This window comes from Micropterus salmoides, unplaced genomic scaffold (assembly GCF_014851395.1).
Source record: "Micropterus salmoides isolate LMB-PRFRI ecotype aquatic unplaced genomic scaffold, ASM1485139v1 Ms_hic_scaffold_2, whole genome shotgun sequence".
NCBI lineage: Eukaryota > Metazoa > Chordata > Actinopteri > Centrarchiformes > Centrarchidae > Micropterus > Micropterus salmoides.
In genome coordinates this window covers 27,349,089-27,362,315 of record NW_024041150.1, presented here as the reverse complement: position 1 = coordinate 27,362,315, position 13,227 = coordinate 27,349,089, and the positions used below count along the sequence as shown (strand labels likewise).

The following is a 13,227-nucleotide window of genomic DNA, read 5'->3' as shown; positions in this document are numbered from 1 at the left end:
GCAGTTGCATTTTTTTTCAATACCATAGATAAGCAAATTCCCGTCTGTTTTCCTACTGTGAAACCACTGCAACCATAATATATACTACATTTGAGAAAATATTTTCCCAGCAAAGTGACAGTAAGGATTAGTGAGGTAATCTGCAGACAGACATGCGATTGACATCCGTCATGAATTCAGCAGTCACATTGGAACTGCTGCCAAAAGTTTTGTGTGTTATTATATTTAATATATTATTAGTTCTGCTGTTATGTGTTAATTACTGTTGTTTCTGTCATTTTTACAATTATTTACGTTAATATGCATTTACGTCTTGAAAACATTTTCTTGAGATTAAATAATTAACATTGCGTTTTCATAAGATTATAGATAAACAATTTGTTAAAGTCAATATCTGTCGAGATTTGGAGCATTTAAACTATTAAAATGATTCCACACATTTTAAAGAAAAACTATTTAAGGAACACCTTGACTTTTGCATTCAGCCCGCAGAGATATCTCATATCCTTAAGTGATGATACAGGACTAAAATATGCACTACTGAAGTGTACCCTTGTGAGAGTGAATGTTTGAGCACAGATGGCCAATGTTGCATTTTGAGATACTGTGTTCATCTAACCTTAAAATCACACTTATATAGAATAAAAGAGCATGGACATTTTGCTGATTTACTAATTATAAATAAATGTTCTACTGTTTCTATTGTATCAAGAGATACTGTCACAGACTTGACTGCAACACTACTGCAGCTAACACCATTCAGGAAAATGCAACGTAGCCGCTGCTGCATGTGGCCAGACCACTCCCCTGTTCCAATGCAAGCTGTACAAACTCAAGATAAAAGGCGACGGCTCATTCAACCTTTATCTGCTCTCATTTGACAGCATTTGTATATCATAAGCCTGAGCCTGTTACAGGTGAGTGTTGCTTTTGAAAGTGAGGTATCGTAAACCACCATTACCTGTGTTTGAGGTGTGGTTTGCCAAGTTCTCAGCTGCTGCAGGTGTGTTTAGAACTCACAAGTGTTTCGGTAGTTTTACTTTTTTTGTATAATTATACTGTGATATCATCTTTTCATCAGTCTATTCTATCGAACACTCTAATGATGTTTACAGCTTGGATTTTTTCCTTTAGACTTGTGTGTCAATCCTAATTTTCTTTTTAATTTCTCTCTGTATTATCAAGTAAATCCAACTGGAGCCGACAACCCAGAGCATGTCTAGATTTCAAATGTGGGGGCAAAGCAGAGGTGGAGAAGGCAAGGTCCACTACTACACGTGTGTCTCATTTTTAATGCGGTTGAAACTACCAATATAAGACACTACATCTCAATGTACAGATGTCTAAATCTCATTCTAAAATATGTAAATTTCATCCATGAAAACTTGATATTTATATTAGAATATATGAACCTTATCCAGTGTTATTGTTTCTCCCAACCGTTTTGGCTTGTGACCTCTTAAAATGAGGCAATGTCTTGTGACACCTCATCACATGTTGTGTGGGCTGTAGCATCAGCGTTTATAAAATATATTTTTCCCTTAGATTTGGAAATATTCAGCATTTCACACAAAAGCAAATCTTACAGAAAAGTCAGAAGAAAATACCTGAATAATAATCCCGTGAGACAATAGTTTTATATATATATAATAGTTTTGTCTTACAGGAATGTAATCTTTGACCCCACAGATCTGTCTCAGGACCTCTTGGGGGGTCAGATGCCCCAGGTTGGGAATCGCTGCTCTGAACATCAACATTTTTATTATGAATATGGCAGATTCATGTTGATGTGGAAAGTAACTAAGTATATTTACTCCACTACAGTAGTTAAGTAGCCTACAGGTATTTGTAGTGTTTTTTATTACTTGGCTGATTCAGATTAATCATACAAGCCCCACCTTTCCCAGTAACAAAATTACTGTAATGCATCAGCTGACGTGAATGCCTCTCTGCGCATGCGCACTCCGGTGAGCAAGAGGCTTTGTATAGCTCCAGAGGCGCAGATCAGCCAGCTGTCAGCAGCAACTTTTAGGGGAAGCAGCAGACGTAGCAGACGTGAACTTACTCACAGGTAAGTGTCGGGAGGATAAATAACGATAACATTGTCACTGTCACGCTCACCGGAGACTTAAGGTCAGATTTGTAAACGAACCCGGTTATCGGGCACCAGAACGTTAGTCTGTGTGTTAGTGGGGCGGGGTGGAGAATATTTATCTTGGAAATCAAAATGTAAAAGGCGACGCTGCGGTTTGGCGTCGTGTTGTGGTTTTACAGCTTTTGTTTGGCATATGAACAAAATTTCGTGCCTAGTTTCAAACATGCTTGAGTTGCTTTTAGAACTTTACCCAGTGGAAAGCTGCTCTGAGTCTGTATCTTAGACATTTGTTTTTCCTTCAGTTGAACTATAAAGTAGCCTAATTTAAAATGAAACCAAACCAGTTCTTGTGCCAGCTTCATAAATGTTCTCTAACTCCTAAATTTCCTTCATTTCCTGTCTGTTTTTAAGTGAAAGTGCACAGGTTACTGTTCCTGTCATGTTGGTTAAACTGGCTTTGTGGGGAATGCAGTCAAACATCTAGGTAATTCAAAGAATATGAACTGCCCGCGTGTGAACATAAAGGTCTTGAATGCACACTGTATGCATTCCAGGTAACATTCTCATTCATCTTTTCGGATCAATAATTAATAAGCCAAACGTGTTTAAAACACAAACGACGCCCCTTTACTATTTTTGTGAGACAGACAACAAGCGACAAGCAAATTCTTCTCTGAGCTGCACAATTAACATTAGTCTCTATGTGCAGCTGGCTGTGAGACCAGTGCGCAGGGCCCGTCTACAAAGTGCAAGGCCGAACAGACGCACTGCAGAAATATTCAATAGCTTCACTCTTATACAGTGTAGTGTCTGCAGAATCACCTCACACATTAAAGATGTCCTGCTCGTTATACTGGAACATTTAGTTAGGGAAAAAAGGCTTTTGCATAATTTGGGGGAATTTTAATATTCAGTAACTGTTATAAGGTGTATGGTCACTAAAATCCCCTCATGCATCAGTGGCCTCCTGCTGGTTATACTACAACACTTAGTTTGGAGAAATAAAGTTTTGCATAATTTGGTGGAACTTTGTAATTTCTGCCTCGCCCAACTATTCCTCTCCCTTGTTCAGACATTATTCTTTTTCTTTCTCTTTCTCCTCCTCTGTGTTGTTCTGTATCCACATTAGATAAAATCAACTCCAGAAAGTCCCCTTAATACCGCATTGTGTATGTAACTGAAATGACTTAGACACCTGTCTGTGTCTCTGGTTGAGATTGGAATTACCTGTGGTTGACCTATTTTACCAAAATTACATTAAATCAGCCTTTTCTCAATGACTTCATTCAGAAATGCCACTCACCTGTTGCATTGTAGATTTTGAGCTGCTATTGTAGCAAAAGTAGAGGCTTTATTCATTATTTAAGGTTTTGAAAATGATGTCTTCAGTTCTGACATGTTGTGTGCAAGCATTTGTAAATAAGACAAGAAACATCCATGGTTTTGGTAATGGGTAAGCTTGTACGTAAAGAAAAATGAAGCATTTTATAAATGGGTTATTTTACTGCATATTCTGTGGAAACAACGTGAACTGTGTTAATGGTATGGTTGGGCAAAATTTGTTCAGATTTTTGAAAATGTGACTACAGATTGGACAAAAGGATGTAAGGGATTGAAAAAACTGTAATACTCTCAACGTAAGGTGTAGTGTCTCTATCACCTCACACATCAGTGGTCTCTCAAAATTACAACACACTAGCATGTAATGTAACCAGCAGGAGATCATTAATGTGTGAGGTGATATTTCAGACACTACATTGTATAAGAAGTTATTAAATATTTCTGCGGTACGTTAGTCCAACATCGTCGAGCCTGCTAGCCACATTAGATGGGCAATATGCTAACGTCAAGTTAGCTAACCTTTAAAATAAACAGTAAAACAACACAAAACACGGCAACACTTACAGCTTCCAAGTTTGAAGTGGGGTCACGTACAGGCCATGGCGATATGTCCTTGAACCGTTACAGAGCTTGTTACAGTTGTGAAACTTTTGTGGCACTAATATATTAATTTTACACCCACTGAAGTGTAAAGTATGAACTATTGCATTATAGGAGACTGAGACAGTTAAATATATACTTGCATGGCTATTTTGGGGGTTTAAAGTCTACAAAGATGATGTCACCAGTGTACATTTTCAAATTAAATGCTGATCATTGACTGTTTATAAATGGTTAAAGCCAATTTAGACAATTATAAAGGGCACTCCACAGTTCTGGACTCTATTTGACAGTAGAACCTCTTTTAATCCCACATTACCGGCAATGCAACACAACTGTCGGAGGTTCTGGTGTGTTATGCAAGCAGCAGCCAACGTAGGCTTGGGCTGTTAGCTTTAAGCAGAGTGAGGAAATACAGAGGTGCTCTAAGCACGTATTCTTCAGCCCCAACTGAAGCGAACTCCAGTAAAAGGGAAGTCACTTCGCACGGCTCCCCCTGGGCTAAATCTTTATCATTCACTTGTACGGTTTTCTTTTTAGTATCAAACATTTTTGTGCTTTGAGCTGTAACACATAAATGTGAGAATGTCCAGATGTGAGATTGTTTTCTCAATGAACTGATTATTCATTTTGTCTATAATGTGTCAGGAAGTAGTCAGATTTTCCCTGAATTTAACAATGAAATATTCAGATTGTTTTGTCCAACAAACAGTTAATCGATTATCAAAATAGTCAATTCATTTTTGTCATTTATTTGGATATAAAGATCATCTTAGCGCTGTCCTCCATTGTCTTTAGAAAATGTTACCTCTGTCAATGAGGGACATTCTTCTCATCTTTTGTTTAGATACTTAAAACTTTTTGTTTGCACTTTTTCTTCTTTACTTTGCAGAAAAACCGTCATTTTCCAGACTTCTCCCTTTTAACAACACAACACCAGTCTACACTTTTTCCTCTGTAGGTTATAGTCCTCATTACTGATCATGTCAAACCGTCGGCTTGTTCAAAACATCCGCAACCCTCCTCAACCCCCAGCACCGGTACTAGGTGAGATCCGCTGACAGTAAGAATCACACACGTTCATGTGTGTTCTGTCATTGTTTGATTTTTGCTCAGGTCATGTACAGAAAACAGGCTGATGGTATCTCTTAATAAATATGTTCTTTCTTCTTGCAGGATCTTCAAAGCTGTTAGTTTGTGTCATGCCCATTGCTCAGATTGTGATTGGTGAGTGAGTGATGCACATTTACTGACATTTGTTTCGTGTTGTTTGAATGAAATCTCTGCAGCAGTAAAGCAGTGGTTTCACTGAAGTGTTCTGAATGTGGATCCTGAAAATTGTGAAAGTATGGCACGACTAATCTCCTCCTCCCGTGTCCAACAGGTGCACTACACCTGAATGACTGTCCGCGGCAGCCCTACATCCCCATCTATTTGATAGTGGCGGGAGCTTTTGGCCTGGTGCTGGCGCTGCTCTCCTGCCTGCCCTGCGCCCAGGAGCACAAAGACGGCACCGCCAACCCACTCAGTCAAGTCTGCATGGCCTGGAACTCGTTGACATCTTGCTTCCTCTTCTGCTGGTTTATTGCTGGTGAGTTTAAACAGTGGTATGGTGATTAATGAGCCCACAGAGGGGAATCCTGACTACGGCTGGCTTCTGAACTCCAATATTTGTATACCACTGACAGAATTGCTCTGATATTAACGAGTTTCTGAAAATGCCTTTTCATTTGGGACCAAATTTTTTCAGTGCCACTAACATGATGGTCACACCATTGAATTAACGCCTCTAAATCAGTTTCAGCTACCTAATTAACTGGAAAGGAAGGTTATGTAACTTCTGGTAAGCATAGGAACAAAACTTGGAAAACAGGCCATGTGATGTTCTCTCGAATTTCCTTGGAAACGTCAACCAGTACACAGTGATTTTCACAAGGCCTACTGGTTTTGTCTGAGGTGCAAGTCCGGAGTTAAGAAAATAATGGACTCGTGTTGAGTAATAGCAGGCATTATCTCTTAAGTGTACATACCCTCCCACTCAGAGTGCTCCAGGCAGCAACTCATCTAGCTGTCCCAGGAGAATCAACACACTGTAGTAACATGTACAGTATGAACAAGTAGATGTCCATCTATTTCTGCTAGAGATTCACACAGCTGCACACAAACCCCTTAGGTGAACATGTAAAATGAATTATTTGTTAAAGTCTAGTCTCAGTGAGGCTATGCCGAAACCTCTTTAGGTTATGTGATAAAGTGAGGAAAAACAGCCTCCAGTCCTCTAAACAGCTTTGGTAGCCAGTCCAAATAAGTTTATTTTACATTTAATACATATTTTGAGCTGACTTTCACTTGAAATTCTGCCTCACATTAAATACATGACACTGCTGGGGCCTCTGTCTCCCCTCATTTCCTGTCATCTGTCTTCTACCAGCTGTCAAGCATAAAGTGGCCAACATTAATGGGGCTGAACAATTTATTAGTCAGTTAGATTAGTATAGATGTTTCATGGGGTAAAATAATATCTGTGAATCAGATTATTTGGCTTTAAATCTTTGATTCATTCATTGCGGGCATAAAACCCAAATCTGTAATTGAAGATGTGAATCTGAATATTTATTTTCTTGAGTTTCTTCTTTTCTCCAGGTAATGTGTGGATCTACTCGATTTATCAGCCCAACTACAACAAAAATACAACAAATGTGGACCCCTACTGCGATAAGACCGTCTACCTGTTTGCCTTCTGGACCACCACTTTGGTCTACATCCTGTTGGGCCTGTTTATGGTGGGCGGCTGCTGTTTCCTCCTCTGCTGCTTGATATGTGGCAAAGGTGACTCCAACGCTGACAACAATGTCTAGGGACAAACGAATGAGGAGACAAGGTGCATCTCATTGGGGATGCACACACCGAGTTACTGCTGTAGCGTTCTGTTGCATATGTAACTTTAACATCTGAGAAATGCTCTAAAAGCTATGGGGACAAACAGCAGCACAGGTCATAAATACTGCACTAAAACGAAGTTTGACCTATGGTTGACCTTTTTATGTTTTAGCCTCAAGAGTATGGGAATAACATTAGAGGGAACTTTCTTCATTAAATTTACTCTCATTAAGTCTCAAGTTAATGTTAATAGCACTAGACTAATATGCCTTTTTTTTTTAACACTTATCATGTCTCGTAGTAGCACTTCTAGTTGCACCGCCTTAATTTTGTCTGCCCCAGTTGATACACACTTCGCTCCTGAGATGCTGCAGATTTTAACACTGAATATAAATGTCTGTAAGTTGGACATTCTCAATGCTGTGCCTTTTCTACCTCAGCAGAAGCTGCATTACCTTCTGTTTGTGGGGATTTTCTTGAACCTTCACTGCCTTTCTAAAAGATATATGACATGTAATGTTTACAATGTTGAGCCAAGAATAAGGCTTGATGCAGAGTAAATGATAAAATGTCTGAATTCATTTTGCCTTGTTTTTTATTTTAATGCTCATGTAAGAAGCTGCTCTATAAAACATCCTCAAGTTAGACTAATTTAAGTAATCATACGACACATGTTCTCCATCATGCACTTCAGTAGACAATGATTTCTCATACTGTATGTCATACTTACTTAATGCGGTGGGTTGTTTCCAGGGGGAAGCAACATTTATATATACTAAATGTTAAGGTTACATACAGTATATTACCATGAAACAATCAAATATATGTTGTATTTTGTCATCTCAATCACCAATTAAAAGAGAGAGAAACTTGGAAATGTGTTATATCCCATAGCAAAGCAAAATTGAAGATGAGATCTCCTTTATGTCACATTTACATCTCCTAGATATAAATGAGCACGAATTGAGACCAAATTGGTTTTCTCATTCTTCTCAAATGTCTCTCCTGAGAATTAAGTCTCACATTGAGCACAGTGCAAGTTCTCTAAATTCTCTCACAGCTGTCTCTTTTCCTGATCTCAACTAAGAGAAAAATGAGACATACTGTGCCGCTTTCAAATATGTCTCAATTTGATCTCAGTCATATCTCAGTGAGAAATATGTCTCGTACTGCTCACTATTTGAGTTCTCAGATTCTCTTACAGTTGTCTCTTTCTAGTGTTTCAGCAAAAAGAAAAAAAAAGTAGTGCAAGCTCTCAAATTAGTCTCAATATGAGACATTATTTAATATTATAGCTCAATCATATCTCAGTTTATCTCAGCGCGAAATTTAAGAAAAGAAGTCAATTCAGGCAAATAATTTGAGATGGTTTACATAATGTTCAACGAACAAAATGTGTTGATTTCTGACACAAGCCATAAAATTCATTAATTACAATTTTGAGTTCCAAAACGTAACCCATCAAAACATAAGCCATGATGTGCTCAAAAGACACCTTTGTGAACTTTCTAAATGTTGACATTATGCTGACAGAATTAACAGCAAAGCTCTATTGTATAGAGCAGTAAAAGAGTGTGTAACACATAATAGAGCACATGCTGTTTTAATTCAATTCATTCAAGCACCCTGATAATACAATAGAGGCAATTCATCTTGCCACCACACACCCTGACCATGACCCACTGTTGCATCCAGTATAAACCCAATATTAAGGGGTTAAAACTTTTCAAGTGTGTTTGGGAAATTAGCTGCAAAAACAATGCCAGGCATAGATGTCAAGTCAAAGAAAACAACTTTACCCAATATATGATCCAAGGAAACTACTGTATTAACAGAGGTTTCCAATAGGGGAACAACATGACTGCATGTACCATTTGTTACACTATCATGCAGCAAAGAAAAACCAGCATCTTTGAATTCATGAACAAGGGCCCATTTGGCATATGAATGTTCTGAGGTAAAGAAGAACTCAATCTGTCCATACTTTCTTTATCCATCACTAGAAAAAACGACTGTAAAATTGTTTCTTCTATTGCCTTTCACATAGTGTTTTGATGTGAGATAATTTCTCTTAACTTGTGCCCTGTGAAAGATCCTTACTGTTTTAGAACTGATGCAATGACCAGTATGTCTTTCCAATGTAGAGAGTCGAACTGTGTCCAGTTGAAGTTCACTAGATGCTCCATATAGTTTGGTCCTAGACAAATCATTGTTTTCCTGACAGAAACTATCATCTTTAGTCATCCGTGTGTAAAATTCAGCTATGGCATTCCCTGGTTTTATGATTTGTGAGATAACAGGAATAGACTGCACAAGTTTGACTGCATGGACCATCTGCATAGGTATATTTTGAGTGCCATGTATGAGCCTTAACAAATAGCCATTCTTGTCCTCAAAATGGAAACACGAATGAGTCCATAATGGACCAAGGGCCTTCACACTGTCTGCTAGGTGCACAAGAAGGTGTACATTTGCAGTTTCGTACCGCTCACCATATAGATTAGCCATTTGGGAACAAAAGTTGCACAGTAGTTTCTCTGCATGATCAATCTGTTCAACTGATATGGATTCCATCAACAAAATGAAAATGGCTTCACTTAGTAGAAGGAAGTGCTGGTAGTACAGTGTTGCAAGAATTCCACGGAAAACAACAGGTCCATAGAAGATCAAAATATCCCGATATTCTGATGCTTTAAAAAACATTCTGTGAGATGTCACTGATCGAGGATATCGAGTGGAGGATGGAGGAGAGATATCCTGAAATCGCCTGTCAATTTCCTTTGCATTTTTTGCCATGCTGAAGGGCTGACGAGAAAACTCTGGAGAAAACCACAGAACCATCAGAAGGCGCATTACTCCAAGAAGGACTGAGTGCATGTAATCTATGGCAGTGCCTTTGATAAGGTTATAACATTTAAGTTTGCTAAGCCAACAGGGACCCTTCACCCCTTTAACGGGGGTTTTGGTCTCATTTGAGATTTTCATATCAAGAGCAAACTTTTCATTTGTGCGCAGTGGGCCTTTTGGATCTCTATATTGGTATGGAAATGCATGAACATGTCCCCTTTCCCCTGTCTTTACAGTCTCTCCTGGCTGCTCACATTTATGACATCCAAATTTCCCATTGTATTGCACTGAATTAAGGACTAATGCTTTAGCAGGTAAGTCGCATGTTCCAGCAATGGTGAGCACTTTACACACAAAAGGTTCAGATGTCAACTCTGCAGGTTGCACAAGAATTCCATCATCTGCAAGTTTACTCAGTGTGTCACCTAGTGGTCTAAGGAATGTAACCACGGATGGTTTTGAGTCCCCATACCAAAGTCCAGCAAATATCATATTCTCTCTTTTTGAGCGTTCCGTGAAACTCAGTTCATTGATGATACAATAAAAAGGCCACACTGAAAACTTGGGACGATTTGAAAATAGGTACCCCATCTGTGTTCCAAGTAAGTGAGATGTTTTTAGGGTCACTAAGAGGACCACCCCCATCTACAAGCTGTTTGTAAGTTTCTGCATCATATATATCTTCAATGTTGTTAGGATCTGTCTTCTTCCTGCTTAATCTAAAGTTAAGTTTCTCCTGAAAACCTGACTTGAGAAACAATGACCTTATTTGAGCATCAATTGGAACCTCTATGAAGGATGAGGAGCTTTCTTCTGACACACTGGTCCCACAAGATAGACATTGTAATTGTTCACCTTCTAATGACCCAAAACAAGTACTGCAATATTTATGCAATACAATAGGAGATGATGCAGCATGTGAGAAAAAAAAGTCTTTTAACTTCTGTACACTGTTTAAGCAGTCTGTATTCAGACTATCAGGACAAACCAACTTAAACATTTTAAGCAAATCACTAAGGGCCTTATCAGTTACTTTATGACAGTTTACGTAAGCCATGATGATCAGAAGGCTCTCTGCAACAGTTATTGATGCATTGTCATATAATGGTTTGTGTGTTGTGTCCTTGAAATTTGACTCTTCTGCACAGTCCTCACTCAAACCCTCTTCAAATCCCTCATTGAACAAATGTCCATCATCATATGTCCAATCCCCCACATCAGGGAGAGCTTCCTCAAATAATTGAGATGGATCATACTCAGCATTGCCATGTAGTTCAGTTGTTAGGTCATCAGGAGGATCTCTGAAGGCTGATCTGGAAGATGGTTTTTCATTGTCTTCGATAGAGTTAACAGTTGAAATACTCTCTTGTGCCACGCTACCTTGTGCTGGTAATAAAATAGAATAAAAATCATTAAGGGTCAAAAAACATCTTGTCACAACACAAAACCTATATCGTCTCAACCTGTATATCACTTTCTTACACTCAGATTATTGTTTCATATTTTAGCAGGATCTGGGGTCTCATTTATAAAACTGTGCGTAGGATCCTTACTAAAAGTGTACGTGCGCCCGAAAGCCAAAAATGGCATGCGCAAAAAAGTATTCAGACTTATAAAACCGTGCGTACGCCAGAACCTGCGCAACATTCTCTTTATAAATCTCAGCCAGAGTCAGCGGAAGATTGTGCGCACATGCGTCTCCTCCCCGAAATAACCATATAAGGAGCTTACAATGCCTAGTTTTACTATGCATATCCTCATCTGCATATCATTTGCATATGATTATTCATCCACGTGATCATCTAACATGTTTACCGGTAGGTAGCCTACAAGACATTAGTCAATATGAAATATGGATGTGCGTCACATCACATTAATAAAAATAATTTAGTTTGCCCTTTTTTTAAATAAATAAATGAAATAGTGTAAAATACATTTATTTTTCTCAATCTTTTCCACGGGCGTATTTTTAATTGAAATAGATTTAGACCATGTTGTGCATTATTTGCACGAAGCTATTTTCTCAGACAATTATTCATCCATTCATTTAATATTCAGCTATCATGATAAGCAATTATAGTTAAAACATTAAAGTACAGCATGCCAGAAGAAAAGTGTTCAAAAGCATTTATTGAATATTAAACTTTTTGTCAAGTCAAGTCATCTTCATTTATATAGCGCTTTTAACAGTGTAGGCTGTTTCAAAGCAGCTTTACAGAGACAAATGGATATTACTTGGTATTATCTAGCTATTTATCTAGCTTTTTCTAGCTAAAGTTACTTGTGATTAATTCACTTCCGTCGCAACGTTCATTAGTTATTAAATTAAGGGCCGCTAAGACGACACCGTTCTCTCTACACAGACTTTAATGCGAACCTGTGATAAACTCTGATGGCGTTCACATGCGCATTAAGAAATTATTCTAAGATTATGTGCATTTCAATCTATGTTCGCAGATTATTTCTCTCTCTACAGACCAAGATCAAATGAACTTGTCTGGCGATGTAATGATTTCATGTAGGCCTATTTTAAGTGTTTAACTCCAATGAGAATGGCATATTCAATCTAAATGTTTAATATTAGTAAAACATATAGTTTAGTAAATTAATTTATTTATTTAAACTGTTATTGTGAACATGCACTGTAGCCTATTTATGAATACTACTCATAATGAAGATTTACGGTTTTACGTCAGGCTATATTATGCGTCAGTTTCACTAAACGGCCCAACACGCTCGCTGACGCGGACATTTAAGAATGGATGGATATTTGCTTCAAGTGATATGCTTGGTGAGTGAAATTATTATCTTTCTGTAGCTGTATAATTTTCTTTGATTTTCTGCCTAAAAGTGACCAAAAAGACATTTAACTCCAGCTCACCATCGGTGTCGCCAAACTGCGCCGTCTCCAAAACGTTCGTACGCATGGGTCAGAGTTTGCGTGCAGGTGCGCAAATTATCCCGTCAAGTTTGTTTTTATAAATCACAACTTATGCGTCGAAAGTGGCGTACGCCTGTTTCAAGGCCTTTTTTGTGCGTACGCACGCTTTATAAATGAGACCCCTGCTCAGTGACAAAATATACTGTACATCATTACAGACAGACAGACAGGGTGTGTGCACCTGGCAGGTGGTGAGAGACTTGATGTCCGAGAGTGAGTGGGGTACATCCTGCATGGACACCTGGATGTTGGACGTGTTCCCCTTGTTCCGCTGCTGCTACCTCCTGACACAGACAAGAGGACACATCAGTGGTTCACACCTTTTTTCTAGATCAATATTAGAGTCTCATTTTGCTTAAATTACATTTTTCAGATTTCTCACTCGAAACAGATTTTTGGGTGAGAAACCTTCTTGCAAGAAACTCAAAAGATAAAAAAAAAGAAAAAGAGAAGAATAAGAGAAAGCTATTTTGGCATGCTTGGTTTGACCAACTGTAGACTGCATAATAATGTGATTCTTAAT

General features: G+C 38.4%; 1 protein-coding gene across 1 annotated transcript; it reads left to right on the top strand.

The window, feature by feature from the left end:
• Positions 1-1,942: 1,942 nt before the first annotated feature.
• Positions 1,943-7,497, top strand: LOC119912973 (transmembrane protein 272-like). The gene is made up of 5 exons (XM_038732261.1): positions 1,943-2,071; positions 4,929-5,083; positions 5,213-5,263; positions 5,421-5,627; positions 6,680-7,497. Exons 2-5 carry the CDS (start codon positions 5,020-5,022, stop codon positions 6,892-6,894), a joined length of 537 nt encoding a protein of 178 aa, XP_038588189.1. The 5' UTR covers positions 1,943-2,071; positions 4,929-5,019; the 3' UTR covers positions 6,895-7,497.
• Positions 7,498-13,227: the final 5,730 nt, after the last annotated feature.

What these genes read in the sequence shown, in the direction of transcription:
- LOC119912973 (XM_038732261.1), top strand. Translation starts at nt 5,020, where the DNA reads ATGTCAAACCGTCGGCTTGTTCAAAACATCCGCAACCCTCCTCAACCC. An exon ending in ACCCCCAGCACCGGTACTAG is followed by an intron (nt 5,084 to 5,212) that starts GTGAGATCCGCT and finishes TTCTTCTTGCAG; the next exon opens with GATCTTCAAAGCTGTTAGTT. An exon ending in CTTCTGCTGGTTTATTGCTG is followed by an intron (nt 5,628 to 6,679) that starts GTGAGTTTAAAC and finishes TCTTTTCTCCAG; the next exon opens with GTAATGTGTGGATCTACTCG.